The sequence below is a fragment of the Anoplopoma fimbria genome, chromosome 5, assembly GCF_027596085.1.
Source record: "Anoplopoma fimbria isolate UVic2021 breed Golden Eagle Sablefish chromosome 5, Afim_UVic_2022, whole genome shotgun sequence".
Classification (NCBI taxonomy): domain Eukaryota; kingdom Metazoa; phylum Chordata; class Actinopteri; order Perciformes; family Anoplopomatidae; genus Anoplopoma; species Anoplopoma fimbria.
The window spans coordinates 11742548-11759324 of NC_072453.1; the positions used below are offsets into that span (position 1 = coordinate 11742548).

The following is a 16777-nucleotide window of genomic DNA, read 5'->3' on the forward strand; positions in this document are numbered from 1 at the left end:
GGCTAGCAGAAGTGTGGGAGGGGTGAATCCATTGAGTTTTGCATCTCCAGAATGGGTTTTTAATGCCTCGCTACAGAACCCAGACACTGGCTAATAGGGCCAGAAAAAAACAAAACGTGAGGCACCCATGAAAGGGAAAGTGCTCTGATTAATATTGCATTAAATTAAACCTGATTTTTCTAGACTATTTCTGGCCTTTTTTCTTTTTTTCCCCCTCCTTACTTGCCCTCTTTTTTTTTTAGTCCAGCCCTTTTCACTCTGCCTTTTAATACTCTCCCTGACGCTCTTTGTGATTGCAAGTCATTTCCAATTCGTTTTGGTATTGATCTTCCAGTAGAAATCAGTTTTGTAATTAGCTGCAAATTAGGCCCTCTTCTGGAGGTGAGGCCTGTCCCACTGATTTATCACCTGCGTAATTCGCCCCGATTGGAGAGAAATTAAAATGAACTCAATTAGGCGACTGCTTTTGCTTTATGGGTCCGACTTGTAGTTCGGTGGGAGAAATTAATAGCCTCTTGTTGTTTAATAGTATAATGAAAGTAAATAAAGGTTATCCATTGTAATAAGCCCAGAGCTTTTAATAAGCTGTGGTTTCTGGCTGTCGTTTTCGGCGTGGGGGGTGGCCGGTCCCCAAATGCCTCTTAATTTTTGAAATGAGGATGGATGGCGAGTGTGGTTTTAATATGAGAAGGAATACATGCTTTCAAACATCCACTTCATGAATACATGAAGTGAATAAATGAAAATAAAAGCAGCCTTCAAGACTGCGTCAGCCATTAAACATCAAGATGTGACACAGAATTGGAAAATAAACAACAAAGGCAAGAAGCAGCAGTCGAATAACACAGCAAGAATGGAGAAAAATCTAGGTATTGATTAATTTAATGTTGCCTTACTGTTATTCTCAATTATAGGGGATACAAGGAATGTGTTTCTCATCACAAAATCAATTATATGTGGGAGTTTTTCTGGTGATCCCTCTAGCATTATACATTTCTGGTAGTAATCCACTGCTTGGACATCTCAGACGTTTGTTTAATTAGCTTTCTGGGTATGGTTTGGGAATTTTCGTGACAAAGTTGTTGGGTTTTTTTTAATGCTTGAATCAGCATCACATGCACAATTTGGTTGTATTTACTTGTGTGGAGACAGAAGAGAGTGGCGAGTTGCAGTGCTACTAACCTGTTCAGGTTTGACGTGCTCCGATGTGGGGAAGACGTCAGGGTACGAGGGGCGTTCAAAGACCCGGTCCAACGCTTCCAGCTGCTGCTGGGTGAAGGCATCTGCCCTAAGGTGTTTCCGTAAACTCTCCACACTACCCTGAGAATCACTGTTTGGGCCAGAACCATCTGAACCATCTACAAGAAGAAAGAGCAACAATCGAGAGACTGACCCCGGGAAGCTGGCCTTCACTTCAAGCTATATGCACTTTATATTCTCCTCATGTATTTTTTTTCTGCACCACCTCTGTGGGGGATTTGAGGAGGACAGAAAGGGATGGAGTGCAGCTTTTTTCCACTCCTTAATGGCTGTAGTGAGCCACTGGCTACATCACACAGGTTTTTTCACTGTCCCCCCCGAACCCCCCCCCCGCCACAGTAGTAACACCATCATGATCCGAAAGCCCTCTGGTAATTGATGGATTACCATCACTTGCAAATACATACATGTTGTGTATATAAATATACAAGCATGTATAGTAATGAAATCATCAGCTATAGTGCCTTTTTTTTTTTTTTGTTCTCCTCCTTCTTTCCTCCCCAAAACCCTCTCGGTGCTCGCTGAAATCAAGAGCAGTTGTTTTTTTTCTGTTTTTTTTCTTTTAAAGCACAATTTCCCCTTTCACAATTCAATACTGCTTTCATTCTCTGTGAGCGCACTGGTTCCATTTGGAAACGGCGGCGGAGGACAAGAGGCTGAATAAAATCGTACAGTCTGGTTCAATCATCCCGCTCTCCAAACACAGGAATCTTCTCCTGACTCCTGACCTGATTACCCGACTGTTGGGAGAAGGATGCCTTAGCTTCTCCCGTTGTCACTTGCGTGCGACGCTTTAAAGCCTTTACAGACCATCCTACTATACCTCCCTCCCTCCCTTCATCCCTTCTCCTCCATTCTCCTCCCTCCATCGACCCCCCCCTCCACCTCTCCTGGCTGCAGTGGCTGTGTCTGTAGGTCTCTTCCCCGGATCCCAGAAAGCTTCAGCTCCCTTACAAATCTGTCATTCTAAATTTGCGGCAGATTATGTTCTCCCCTCGGCGGGAGAGTGGTGATATATGATATGCAAGGCCCCTATTGATTGCCTGATCTGGTGGCAAGAGGGAGCTGAAATGAACTTGAAATGAACATCATGCCTCAACTCATTGTGCGTATAATACTCTACTTAATCCCACATTTTTCTCTGCCATGGAATTCAATTGATCAATCATGTCTGTGTGATAGTACCATTTGGGAGGGTTATTGCCATTCTATTCTGCTGCTTGACCTTTTTTCACCGGCTGAGGCCAGAAGATGAACCCGACTCTCCCATGAAGGAGCTATAAAAGAGAGTGTGAGTGTGTATGTGTGTGTGTCTGAGCATGTGTGAGTGTGTGCAGCCTGAAATTGTGCTGATAGCTGCGAAAATGTCAAACCATATATATCACGAGTTTGCTAACAATTTCTTGTTAACTATTTATTATATTTTCGCTGTGGTTATGGATACAGGACTAATTTACAAGCGATGCACCGATCCGATATGTTGGACTGGTATCGGTGCAGATGTTTGCAGTGATGTGACAGATTTCGTAACTTTGTCACCGTTGTTATACAAATCATAATGCTTTTGCTATCAGTTCATTCAGTTGAAGCCGGTCACCGAATCAGTTTTTAGTTGCACAGTAATCCCTGTCCTCAAGGTACCTTACATCCTGAGGGTAGAGGTAAGATAAACAGCTGAGGCATACATATTTTAAATACAGGAAAAAAAGATAACTGGTACTCTGTATCAGCAGATACCCTCAGTTGGGGTATCGGTACAGGATGCAGGAAGTTGCATCGGTGCATCACAATATTTTATCCCTCACAGTATCATCTGTTGTCTTGTTTAGCCTGTGAAATGATTGGTTTTACCCATGAATTTCCTCCTCCCTAAATTTAGGGGTAAAAACATTTGCATGACACTCTCCAGTGAAAACCATGTAACTCCAAATTTTGTGACTTTTGGGTGTTCCTTCACCATTTAAAAAGAAAATAATAAAAAATACCATAATATCTTCAAAACACTTTATCTAGATTAAACATATGTTGTTTTTTAAATGGACGCTTATGGGTGCAATTGAATGTAAACAAATAGTTTGACACTTATTTTCTTTCGTAGCGAGGGTTTGATGAGAAGATCAATCCCACGCTCATGTTTGTCTGTTAAACATTAAGCTACATTCAGGAGATGATTAGCTTAGCTTAGCATAAAGACTATAAACAGGGCAAAACAGTTAGCTTTCCACTGTGCAAAGGTAACAACATTTTCCTTCCAGCAACTCTTAAGATCACTTCCCCCCCCGCTGCTTCCAGTTTATATGCTAAGCTAAACTAAGCTAACCCTCTGCGATTAGGTTGAATTAATCCTTTCAGGGGTTAATAAAACTGCCTCACGAGAAACAAAATAGCTCTGAATTATTATTTTTTTTGGATCTGTTGCTCATCTGAACTTTAGCATCCATTTAGGTGAATATTCAGCATGTTTTCTGCAAAGCCTTTATCAAACTCAATTGTTCTCTTTGCTACTATAGATAGCAAATAGAGTCATACATTACTTTCCACCACCCCCCCCGACACACACATCACTATATTTGCCATTCACCACTGTGTAATACACTTCCCACACATGAGACAAACCATCCTGGGTCAACCTACATACTCTTCCTCCCACTCTGAGGACAGGCCCATCTGCCCTCCCAGCTACCGACTCCCATTTCACAAATCAGCAACGACTGTGTTTCGGTGATGAAGATGACTCTGGTGACATTTAGAACGTGTATGTAGCCCACGATTAAGCTTCTTTAAGCGTTAATCAAGTTTATGCATCCTTAATCATTTTCGATACTGTCCTCCCATCAAAAACAAACTCATCTAAAACGCCATTTGATTCCGTTCAAGTGACGAAGCCCTCTAGCGGTCGTAGAAAAAGATTCTTGTCCCTCTAGAGCAATGCAGAAAGTAGTGTAATGTTATGATAGAGCTGCAAATTGTCAACAACACGAGTCAACTGTCTCTGTTTCCTACCGTCAGTCAACGTTGGTGTCTTTCAAACATGACTCCGATCGTTCTTTACAGCCCTAACCATGTGGTTATTGTTGCAACCATGACAACGAAGGTGTCTGAATCTTACCAAATCTGTTTTAAGATTTTTTTATTTGTTTTCTGAGTTGGTCTGAGGGGAAGTTACAAACAAGGTGTCTTGTCTTTAAATTGAAGGATCTCTTTGTCCTGTTCCTACAAAAAGACGTGAAAACAACACTTTTCTTCCAAAGTCAGAAGAATATTTCACACAATAGATTTCTATATTTATGTTTCGGGTGTTAAATTCTTATACAGTTGTAACAAATTTAGTTTTTTTTTCTAACTGTTACTTGATATTTGCTTATTTGGTCACAAATAATTATTGTTAACAAATATTTACCATTTGAATAAGCCCTTAAGTACCTTTTAAGCGCTTAGTATCACTACAAGAAGTCAGATCCTTTATTTGGACATTTCCAAATCGGCCCATTATGCGCCGGTGATACTAATCTTTGACCACAGTGGCTTTGTTGGTGCGTTACACGCTTGTCCCGCTCAGTGGTCCTTTATTGATCCAACGCTAGAGTTGAGTGTATTCGTCTTGACATCGGTCTGTATTAACACTCTGGTAACGAGGGAGCAGCCTCCATCAGATCAGATAACCGGCTCTATAAAGCAGACTCCTCTCTGCGGGTTTGGCACCCAGAGGTCACGACCCCTGGCAGGAGGCTTTAGCCAAGGCAACTGTGGGACTCGGGGTGAGTCTGAGTGACTGCCCACCAAACAAAAACAGAATAATTTCCATGAATGAAGTGCAGGTTTGAGTATGAATAGTAGTTATAATAAGAAGTCTGGCTCTAATAGAGGAAAAGAATGATTTCAGAATAAAAGTTTTAAACTTTTCCCCCTGATGAAAATAGTTTCTAAGTTCCTGTTGGAGGCACAGCGAGGTGAGCTGGCACCTTGAGGTCATGAATGCCCCCCTCAGATAAATGAGCTTAAACCCCCCCCCCCCACCCCCCACCCCCTCCTCTCAGTCTGCTGCTTGTTTAAATAACATGTCAACATACATACACTCTCATTCCATTACACATTGTTATGTATTTCACAATAATATACCTCTATAATTTCCCGCCTGACTCAATTCTCTGCAAAATTAAATCAAAACAAATTGGATGAACTCAGCTGCATTTTGTTTTGTCTAATTAAATGTTTTGATTATGTAAACATAAATGAAAGAATGTGATATGTTTGTTCTGCATCACCAAAGCTCTGCTATTAGTGTTCGATAGGAGCTAGAGGATGAATTGATGGAAAATTAATCAACAACAAAATGGGATAATCGATTGAACGGAAGTTGCCCAAACCTTCTCTGTTTGCAGCTTTTCAAATATGACAATTTGCTGCCTTTTTTATCATTGTCAATTTAAATTTACGAGGTTTGAGGCTGTTCGTCAAACAAAACATGGAAATTACAAGACACCACTTGGGGCTCGGGAAGCCTTACTTACTGTCAGCCGTAAATTTGGCGAGATGTTCCTGAGCTTTTTAAAGGCTTCATTAATCTAATTTGGAGGTTACACTTAGGTGCTGACATTTTGCTGCGCTCTGAGTTCCTGTGTTGATTCTTCCTCTCCCCCCATAACAGATGCTGATACACAGAGCAGGGTGTGACGGTGGCCCGCTCCATCACTCATCTACATCCACACACATCGGTTCAGTCCTCATGACGCTCACAGATGAGAAATAATTAATTCACAAGCTACTGAAGCACAGAATCACATCCATTCTGACTGCCACTGGCTATTGTTGTTGGCTTTTGAAATATATGATGATCATCTTATCATGAAATTTTCTCTCTCGGCATTTCTCTCATAAATCAAGAAGAAAGCCCGACACAAAGCAAGAAAGCGTCCAGATTTGGCTGAAATAAAGAATCATCTACAGGTCTGATTGTGCAAATTGTGGGTCGGCTCTGAAAGGACGTGTGATATGACTTTGAAAGACCGGACGCACTTCATGGACCCTGCATGCTCTCAACAGACCTCCAAGCTGTCTGCTCGGGTCAATTCAGCTCACTCAAACGCTCACTAATAACAAGAAGGAGAACAAAAAACATCCCCGAAAGCAGATTTGTACTTAAACATTAAATACTGTATGACAGGTTTTTATTTGACCCTGAGAGAAGCAGCTTCTCCTTTCTTTCCTGGAGTCTACAGTGTCAGAGGCAGTGGGGGTGGAGGAGCCGGGATGTTAATCTGTGAGGTAATAGCTTTTCTCTGCAGAATTGCAAATTCTAATATATGTCACTTTGTAAAAGGTGCGGACAGCCGTGGTCACCAAAGACACCGTCTCCAGGGGTCTCTCCCCATCTCGCTCTCCCCCACTCTGTCCGTCCGCAACAATGGCTGCCAAGTGTAACATGCTACTTTTAATTTGCAATAACACGTGACCATAGCAGATTAATGGCTCTTATGACACCTGTGTCCCTGAAGCTCCTCTCTCCGAGACCCAGTGTACATAACGTGTGTCACACTACATTATCTCTACATCCCTCCTGTAATGGGGGGACCTTTTTTTTTAAGGGCACTGCTGACTTGGAAACTTAGGAGCTGTCTGCCTGCTTGGCAGAGAGCCACAGCTACTGCCTAAAACAAATACTCTGGGCTACACAGCCAATCCATTTCAGCGGGGCTCGTGTTGCACACCGCCCTCCCCTCCTCAACCCTTCCCCTCCTCTCCCTCGCTCGTTTTTGTTCATGTTTCCAACCCTTGATAATGACTGCTTGTGCCACAATCATCATGAGGCTTACCAAGTTAAATAGGGCTCAGGCAAGCTACTGTGTTGGGAGATAATTTAATCCGAGCAATAACTGACTATAGACTTCTGTCTACTGAGGGAAGCAAAATACGTCTGAATAGCAAACAAGGCAACACGTAAACACAGTCCTCAGCTAAAAAAAACACTGCTTTAACCCCAGAATGACCGTTAAAACAACTTGAAAGCAGCGCAAACCTGCTTCTCACTTCTATTTGTTTGATTTCACCGCCAGGATTATTCAAATATTAAGGCGTACATGTCGATTCTTGGAAATATTTTTCCTTGTTTGTTAGGAAAAAAAGACTAAACGGTACACTTATGGTTGTAGCATTTGATCACAGCCAGACATATTTGTCTAAAACTGACTAAAGCTCTTGTGTTTTTTTGTTATTGAAATATTTACAATAAATGCATGAATGGAAGCAAAGAAAGAAGGCTCCTTAAAACAGTTGATGGCATATTTTCTTTCACCAATCCGTCTCAAAATTGAAAGTTACTTGTGGTTGCTAAAACCTCACATCCAAAACACCGACATAATCTGTCCTAAATGACAGCTATGACCCTTTTTCTGAGGACACTTCAGTCTACAAGCCACAAAATCTTGAATTCAGTTCTATTCTATTTTTTGGGGCGGAGGTAAGGTGCACTTTAAGAGAAGACAGCAGAAAGGACAATAGTGTCTACAGGGTAGCATCGTATGTAATATACTATTTTTACAAACTGTGGCTCGAGGCGAGACATTGCTTTTGCAACCGTGTGTGTGCAGCCAAGGCCCGGGGTTTATGTTTTGGAAAGATAAAGTATCCCTGACCTCGTGGTTCCAGGTAGGCACCAGCTGGCCGTCGAGAGAGTATATAAGAACCACAGCTCCCTCCGTCACCCTCAGTGCAGGTCCTACTCTGATGCAAACATGCGCACACATCCACACACACACACACACACACACACACACACACACACACACACACACACACACACACACACACACACACACACACACACACACACACACACACACACACGCTTTCTTCTCTTTCATCGTAATGCTTGCCGAGCACCTAAATCACAGAAATGGCAGCACATCAGGGGAATCATTTGAGACTGAATAGCCATAGAAACATGGCGCTGTCACCTGGAAGACCTCCACAAAACAGGCCGGCTCTCCTCCTCACACACACACACACACACACACACACACACACACACACACACACACACACACACACACACACACACACACACACACACACACACACACACACACACACACACACACACACACGTACCTTATTCCTCTCCATGCCCTTTAATACCTCTTTGCCCTTCAGTAGCAATCTGCATAGAAATGTGTGCATTCTATCATTCAGGGACTAGACATTACACCCTGGCTAATATGAGAGGTCCTCGAACGACTGAAAATGAACCCTTGAAAATACCAGACGTTTGCATTATGCCTCCGCGATTGCATCTCTTACGGGGGAAGACTTGATTATGTCATTTGCCATGTCCACGTCATGCTGGTTTTTATATCTTTGCCAGGAAATCTACCTCTGGCAGGTCATTAGTCATCCCTCCCTCCCTGCACGCACATAAAACATCAATTCCATCCAATATCCCACAAACCCCCGTGCTTCTCAACAAACGCCATAACAAAGGAGACGCTATGTAAACTGCTGCCGTGCTCTGATTAGTTCTCATTCCAGAGCACTGCAGAAATAAGGCACTCATTCCCCAACCCTGTTTGAGATAACTGCCCCTTTTCAGCAGCCACATCATCCCTCCGTACACATACATGGTTTGTAACACGAGTGCATCTGTTTAGCTATTCTCATCAGACTTATGTAGTGACATTAAAGAAGGCTATTGCTTACAGAACCAATAATCTATATCGCCTCAGGCCCCCTTATATCCACTAACCTACTACTTCAGCAGCAGAAGTGGAGCCACTTTTGTTAAAGGGAGAAGAAAAAATAAAAAAGAAGCCCTCCACAGAGCTACAGCGGCTTTCTTGACTGACCTGGGTGGTTGGCTACATCATCTTGACATGTAATTATCTAAAGCCCTTTAATCACTTCCATAAAGATTAATTGCAGGAGACAACAGCGGAGGTCGTGTCTTCAAATCAAAAGACTCCTTGGCAGATTGACACAGCGGTGTAACAGGGTTCAGACTTAGGTGTTTTATAAGGGTCATCTACTGGAACTGAAGCAGGTTTTAATGCTGTAATTGCAAGTTCAGCAAAGTGGATTTTATAGCATAAAGCTGCACAGAATTCTATTACATTTTTTTGCTTTTGTTTTTGTTGTAGGATTTTAGTTCATTTCTGCATGCTAATCTGAGTTTAAGTGTTATTTTTCTCCTCAAGACAGAAAAAATGATCTTACCTTCATCTCTTTTCCTCTTTTCACCATTGGATCGTGGAATACCCAGAATCCCGTTGATGGAGTAGGATCCTGCAGGGTCGTTGGAGGCGCTGGTTACAGGCGGAGAATGTTGGCTTTGTACTGGGGGAGAAAAAGACAACAATGAGCTTGAGTTTTTTTTTTTTTTACAACGAAAACATGCATGTACAGTATGTGCTGTGAGGCCATACGATGCCCATGATGAGCTGCATTGTTACCTATAGTATGGCCCGGTGTCGACAGAGACGACCCATCAGGAGACGGATGGAAAGGCTGCTGGACTTTTGTTCGGATGATCCTGTGGGGAACAAATGAAAGGCAGATTGTCACCGCTGCGTCTCTAAAACCAACTCTCCTTCCTGGTGATTCCAACCTGCCCCTAACTATGGAGATATTTTGTGTGGTTTAAGATATCAACCGTGTTCCTCCGGCGCCAGAAGGGATCAGTGGTTCTACCTTTTTAAAGGTGAGGTCTGGAGAAAAGTCTTCATTGCACTTTTGGTCTGAGTGATCTTGCAAACAAAGCATGAAATCACATCAATTCACCTCAATGATCAGCTTCACTGACTCTACCTGGCCCACACTAATCAGCTCCCCCCCCTTTCCCTCTCTGTTTCTCCCCCACTGTGGAGGGAGGTTTCACTGGGGCCGAACGCAGCCCTATAGTAGCCCTTTTGCTTCCCAGATCAAACATCTCTGTAGAGCCGGCGGCCCCCATGTGCCAATGCGGATGAGGTTGTATTGATCGGGGCTTGGGGAGAAAAAGTTGGGGATTAGTCACACGGGCAAACAGATGCAAATAGAAAGCTATAAATTACATGTGACAGGAAAGCAATAGTTCCTTATTGCCTTGCACAAGCTTACGCCAGCATTAGATTCCTTTAATCTGAATGGCACTTGGGAAGAAAGGGAGCTGTCACAATAATTTGTAAACTTTAAAACTATTCATCATGTATGCCAGGAGAGCTATTTTAGAGCACAAAGGAGGTTGGATGAGGACTGTGGAGCATTTTTAGGGTGGATTTCTTTGCACAATTCGGATTTAGTTTCTTTGGTCTTATTTTGTTTGCATGTCTTATTTCAGTGGAACGAAAAAAAAATCACCCGCTCAGATAATACAATTTTGAGGCATAATACTCCTCCTATATTTTCTACATATTATCCAGAAATGTATCAGATGATTTGGTTATTGATGTAACTGTAGGTGCCAGAAGGCTTCAGAGGGATAAATCCAACACTGTCACAAATAAAATAAAATAAAAAAAGGAAAGAAAGAAAACTCACCTTCGAGGCAAAGCTACCTAACAACAAGCCTTTCCAGAGAACACATATTGACGTTTTAATTTTTTTCACTTCTCCCCATAACAGTTATTCGACCCCCTGACTTGTGTGTGCTACATAAATTCAAAGGCTTTATTTGGTATCCATGTTCTTGATATTGAATAAGCAATTTGGGAGAATGAATTAATGACCTGGCTGTTGCTGAAAATCCCCTGAAGAAATATTAAAATTGCTTTCCTTCTGAATCAATAATATCGAGCGCCATTGAGGACCTTTTTTTTTTTTTTTTTTTTATGTCTACCAACAGGGTAGCGTTACTTGTTGGTTGTGGTGGCCCTGACTCGTAGTACAACACTATCTCTGTAGCATTTAATAATGCATGCAGGCGAAAGGTGTTTAAATTGAGCATCCTCTTTTGTCAACAGTCCTGAGGTCAGACTGTCTGCCACAGAAACCCACGACTGGCCCCAGTCAGAATCATCCAACTGGAAAAGACTTTGGCTCCAGTCTTTTTTTTTTTTTTTTCTGTATTTTCTTAACTGGGGAAACCCCTGATTTCACACTTGGAGTAAAAACTTCCCCTCATTTATTTTAAGAGACTTTTTCTTGTGATTTCCAAACAACTTGTAGTAGCATCAGTTGATCCGGAGACGTCTGCTATAGTGATTGAAACTGAGGATGTTTTTCATTGATTTTTTTTTTTCTTCTTTTCAGACTGCTCCTTTAGAAATTCATTGAAATTTATCGAAATATTAACCCCCAGATGAATCAAAACAAATGCGTCTCATTTGTGTGTGTGCTACATTGAGTGTGTGTGTGTGTGTGTGTGTGTGTGTGTGTGTGTGTGTGTGTGTGTGTGTGTGTGTGTGTGTGTGTGTGTGTGTGTGTGTGTGTGTGTGTGTGTGTGTGTGTGTGTGTGTGGCACAGAGCAGGATATTGAAATCTTATTCTTTAAAAAAAAAAGAGAAAAATATTCAGCATTGAGCCATAATAGAAATTCAAAGTAGCTCTCATATTTGGCTGATAGAATTACAGTTCTTTGTATTCAGAATTTAATTTCCCACATAAACAAAGACGTATAAGCCCCCCACCACCAAGGGTCCAAAATAGAAAGCTTTAATTGGAAATGGAAAAAAAAAACTTAATGGGGCTCTTTTAATGATATTAATGTACATTTTGAATTTATCACATACATGTGTCTGAGCCTCCTTAAATGGGGCTTTTTAAGCAGCCACGAAGCATGAAATGAATTTTCTTCAGCCTTTTCTCTATTTAAAAGATGTCTTGTGTGGAGCTGTCCATGCTCTCCCATCAGCTCATTAAAATGTAATGCTGATGCTGGCTCTATGGAACAGTGCCTCTTAACCAAAGTTCATCACCAGGGATCTCTGGTGGGGGGTGGGGTGGGGTGAGGAGGGGTGAGGGTGTCCTGGGTCCTCCTGTAGCTGACACTCTATTACTACGGTGCTGTTTGTGAATTCCTTTAAGAAGACTCAAGAATTCTAGCAAAAAAAAAATGATGATTCTTGTCATGATAAATATATATTTTTTGACCTTTTTTTTAAAAGAATAAGCGTTTTAAAGCCACAATCAAAGCAAAACTGATGCTGCACTTTCATGCCTCATCATATTGTTACATCAATATTATTTACAGGGAGAAACCACCTCGCGTTGTAATGCAAGGATTTCAATTAGGAGCTTTATTTATAAACTGGAAGGGATTTTTTTTTTCGTCTTGCTACAAAATGTTTTTAATTTTATTAATCCCTTTCTCACAGATTACAGCCAATCTGTGGCCCCTTAATCCCGTTTCTTTCTTCAAAATAAAATCCTGCAGAAATACCAGGTTGTGCTGCTCTCTCTCTCTCTCTCTCTCTCTCTCTCTCTCTCTCTCTCTCTCTCTCTCTCTCTCTCTCTCTCTCTCTCTCTCTCTCTCTCTCTCTCTGTGTGTGTGTGTGTGTAGCAGCTCCAGCACATTAGATGTGCTAAAGAAAATTGGCCTGCTTTATAGCGCCACGGGATCTGGTCACCGAATATTGATCGGTTTTCATCTCGACAGATTCACTCAGTCCTGGATGTACTGCTGATTGTTGAGGGAGTTTGGTCTGAAAGATTGAATTGCACCTCTGAGACCGCAGGCAGCCTCGGCGTGCCGGCCAACACAAAGTTGGTCGAACAATATTCTTAGCACAGATATATACACTTATAAATGATTTATTCATTTAAAGTGTTAACCTACTGCCCGATGTTTAAACCAAATAAATTTACAAAATAAAACAGGGATTTTGCATGTATTCTTAGGCTATATTTGAATTGTTGTGTCCTACCTGTTAATGGATGAGACGCTAGGAACAGTGTCGTTGTCGCAGACGGCCTCTGCCAGAAGTCTGTCTCTGATCTCCCAAGCAAACATGGTTGGGTTTTGTCTCTTGTAGTCTGCGATTTTGTCCACCACCTTTGGCGTGGCCACTTTGGGTTTAGACCCACCAATCACCCCTGGTTTGATGCTGCCAGTCTCGTAGTATCTGCAATAATAATAATAATAATAATAATAATAACATTCTCCAATGATAGCTTGCAAAAAAAAAAATGTAAACACGCAATTTTACGCCACCCTAAGAAAGGCGTATAATACCATTATAAACGCACTATTTCACACATATAAACTGGAGATTCAGAGAACTAAGTCTCCAAAAGTTCTCTTTTGTTTCAGCAAAACATCAAACTTTTAAAAAAAAAATATTTTTATTATTCTAATGTGCGTTTTCAAATGTCCATTACGTCTCAAAACAAACACATATTTGCTTTAAAAAAAAAAAAAATGCAAGAAAAACGCATAAGCGCATGCATGAATACACGGCAAGGATGTATATCTGTAAAATTCCTATTGAATCTTTTCAGTATAAACACCCAAAAAAAATGGAGGAGAAGCCCACCTGAACTCTACTAACCTTCCAATACAGACACCATCTAAAATTTAGAACGACTAAAACACAATGTATTAAAGAATTAAAATCTGATGTGAGTTTTGCAGGCTGAGCTCTCTCCTCCACCTCCCACCACTGTACATCGTGCATATTCATCCACCTCCAGAGTGTACCTGGCTGCAGGGCTTGTCCGGAGAGTGTTCACCCACCTGCCCAGGATCTTGCTGACGCAGCCGTGGCTGACCCGCAGCTGTCGGGAGATGTCGCAGGGCCGGACACCCTGGTGGGCCAGCTCCACTATCCGCTGCCTCACCACGTCCGGGAGGGGTCTGCCGTTCACAAACACCCCGCCGAGCTGGTTCACACCTCCGTGCCCTACGTGGGACACAACAGCAGCACACACACAACCGTAACATTACATAAAGTTGTAGCTGAGATGGAAGGGGTGAGTTTTGTTGGTTTTTTGTGTGTGAGATCATAGCAGGGAATAGATGATAAATCTAGACTGAAGGTCAAGTTTCCTTTATGGAGCAGGTGGATTTAAATGTCTTTGTGGTGTTATGAAAGAAGCCCTTTAAGTATGCACGAAATGCTGCATTTAAACATTAAAAAAAAATATTATTCATTTTAATTTTATAGAATCAGAAAGTTGTTTACAGCCATCATGCAGGTGCTTCTTTTTTTTTCGGTGTTTTTAAGCGTTTTATAAATAATATTGTCAAAATATGAATATGTTGTCAGTCATGATTCCAAATAATTATAAATGATTAAAGGGTAAAAACTGGATTAAGAGCAGAGATGATCTCAGCACTGTAAACCAAGGGTCCATAATGAATGTACATTTATTTTGTATTTTTGAATAAAGCAAAACATGAACGTTGCATCTGAAGAATTGACCTATTTATCTGAACGTTTTTATCCATGCTTCTTGCTTTGTATTTGTACCTCCCTTTCTAGTGACATTTCTTTTTCCCTGACATTTTAAATTACGATTAATTATTACATAGCCTTTATGATAATATATTTTTTAACAAAATAAAACACAAGGTTAGGTACAAGTGCTGAACACCTCTGAACACTGATTCATCATATGATCTTTCATCAGTTAGTGTTATTGTGCAGCTTGTACATTAATTACAATAAATCCAACCTGCATTGACCCAATAATATGCAGGTCTGTGTCATAACAAAAAAGAAAGAATATTAATTTATTTGAGTCTCCAGTAGTAGTAGTAGTGATAAAGTTTCTAACAGACCTAATCATTTCTCAGCAGCTCCACGGCTCATGTTATGGATATTAAGTTACAAGCTCCCTCATTTTCCCAGCACACGGTAATTTTAAATAATTGAACGAGCTTTGATTACTCATATTACATATTATTTAGTAAACGAAGAGGTCATCAATTATTCACACACGTTCACCAAATTACAGGTACTGTATGTTGGACTCACAGACCTCGCTGAGTATTTGAATTATTTGAATAATTTTAATTATAGATGTGTAACTGTCTTATCAGGCCTAAACACACACACACACACACACACACACACACACACACACACACACACACACACACACACACACACACACACACACACTGCGCGGGAGAGTGATACACGTGTAAATTACAGAGGACCTGCCATCGCATGTTCTTTGTTTACTATGACAAATTTAATTTCTGCACATCGCTGCTCCATGCACAGAAGTATTGTTGTCATTTATATATATATATTTTTAGAGATTTAAGCAGAACATTGGCTGACATGTGCTCACATAAGACTATTTAATCCTCTTATGTTTCCATATTTCTCAGTTTATTATAATGCTTTAATTCTACCTGGCTCATAAAAGTCGCTGTGCTTTCTGCTGCAGGCCTTTAGTAACATGCAGAAATGACACATTATTAAATATGATTTCGTGTAAAAGCTGCAGAAGAGACTCGGGGCTGATACTTACGGTGCATCGCCGTGAAGGGGTCTGCTTTGCAGTGAATATCCATCGGATAGCAAAGGAAAGACAGATAATCAACCGAAGTCGCCGTTTCGCCTCCCGATCAAGGATGAAAATATGTGAAGAAAAACAAGGTGTATCTATCTTCGCGATGGAGGGACTTAGTTTGCCCCCTCCACCTTCCGCCCGGACGACCGATCGGATGGCAACTTCTTCTTCTTCCCCCCAAAAAAAAGTTGCCTTGCGTGTGTTTTCTTCAGCAGTCCGGTCCGGGAGCGGAGACCTGGCAGCAGGTGCGCAGCATGACCGGAGCAGTGTTTGAGGACTACGAGCTGTGGTTCGTTTTAACGGGATTGTGTTCGCAACAACAACAACAACAACAACAACAACAACAACAACAACAAGGAAAAAAAGCCTTTTGGGCGAGCAGAGGTTAAGTCTCACACGAGCAGCTTTTTCTTTGTAAAAAAAAAAACAAAAATAAAAAAAAAACGAAAAGGTTGATGTCCAGCGTGCAGGGCCCGGTAAAGGTAGCTCCTCAGTCCCGGTGGCCTTGATTTTCACGCAGAGAGAGAGAGAGAGAGAAAAATCGCGCACACACTCACACACTCACACACACACGCGTGCACGCTCCCTCTCACACATCGGGGGTTTCTCCTCCTCAGCGCTGGATGCGTAAGGCTGGGTCTGTGGGCTGGGAATGAAGCCTCTCTCTGTGTCTGTGGTTCTAAAAGCTGCAACCCTCCCCTCCTCTCTCTCTCCCTCTCCTCTCTCCTCCACCCACCACCACCACCACCACCCTCTCCTCCCCTCTGCAGACCCCCCCCACCCACCCACCCACCCCCTTTTTTTTGCTTATATGGATGACTTGTCAGACAAAGGCAATAGATGCCAACACTTTGTGATTCGCTAACGCCAGAGGAAAAAAAAAAAAAAAAAAAAAAAAGAAAAAGAAGAAAAAGAAAGTCGGGGGGTCGAAATGAGGAGGTCTGTGGGTCTGACACACCGGCAGGAAGGGGAGGGCGATAAATAAGAGAGAGGAGAGGAGTTGGAAGTAACAGATTATTAGACATTAAAACAGCTGTGAATTATTTACTCGCTCACTGGAAGTTTTGAATCAATGAAAGAGGTTTAT

At 41.7% G+C, this 16777-nt stretch overlaps 1 protein-coding gene across 7 annotated transcripts in view; it reads right to left on the reverse strand.

Annotated features, from left to right (window-relative positions):
- LOC129091058 (paired box protein Pax-2a-like) overlaps nucleotides 1-15706 on the reverse strand; it is a 28076-nt gene extending 12370 nt beyond the window's left edge. For 4 of the 7 annotated variants that reach the window (XM_054598494.1, XM_054598493.1, XM_054598497.1 and 1 more), the window contains exons 1-6: nucleotides 15649-15691; nucleotides 13901-14066; nucleotides 13092-13289; nucleotides 9702-9781; nucleotides 9466-9585; nucleotides 1183-1358 (exon numbers count right to left, since the gene is read on the reverse strand). In XM_054598494.1, coding sequence (XP_054454469.1) covers nucleotides 1183-1358; nucleotides 9466-9585; nucleotides 9702-9781; nucleotides 13092-13289; nucleotides 13901-14066; nucleotides 15649-15691 — 783 coding nt within the window. Of the gene's footprint in view, nucleotides 1-1182; nucleotides 1359-9465; nucleotides 9586-9701; nucleotides 9782-13091; nucleotides 13290-13900; nucleotides 14079-15043; nucleotides 15047-15648 lie in introns of all 7 variants that reach the window. The other 3 variants (XM_054598496.1, XM_054598499.1, XM_054598495.1) reach the window with 3 other exon arrangements.
- Between the last annotated feature and the right edge of the window lie 1071 nt (nucleotides 15707-16777).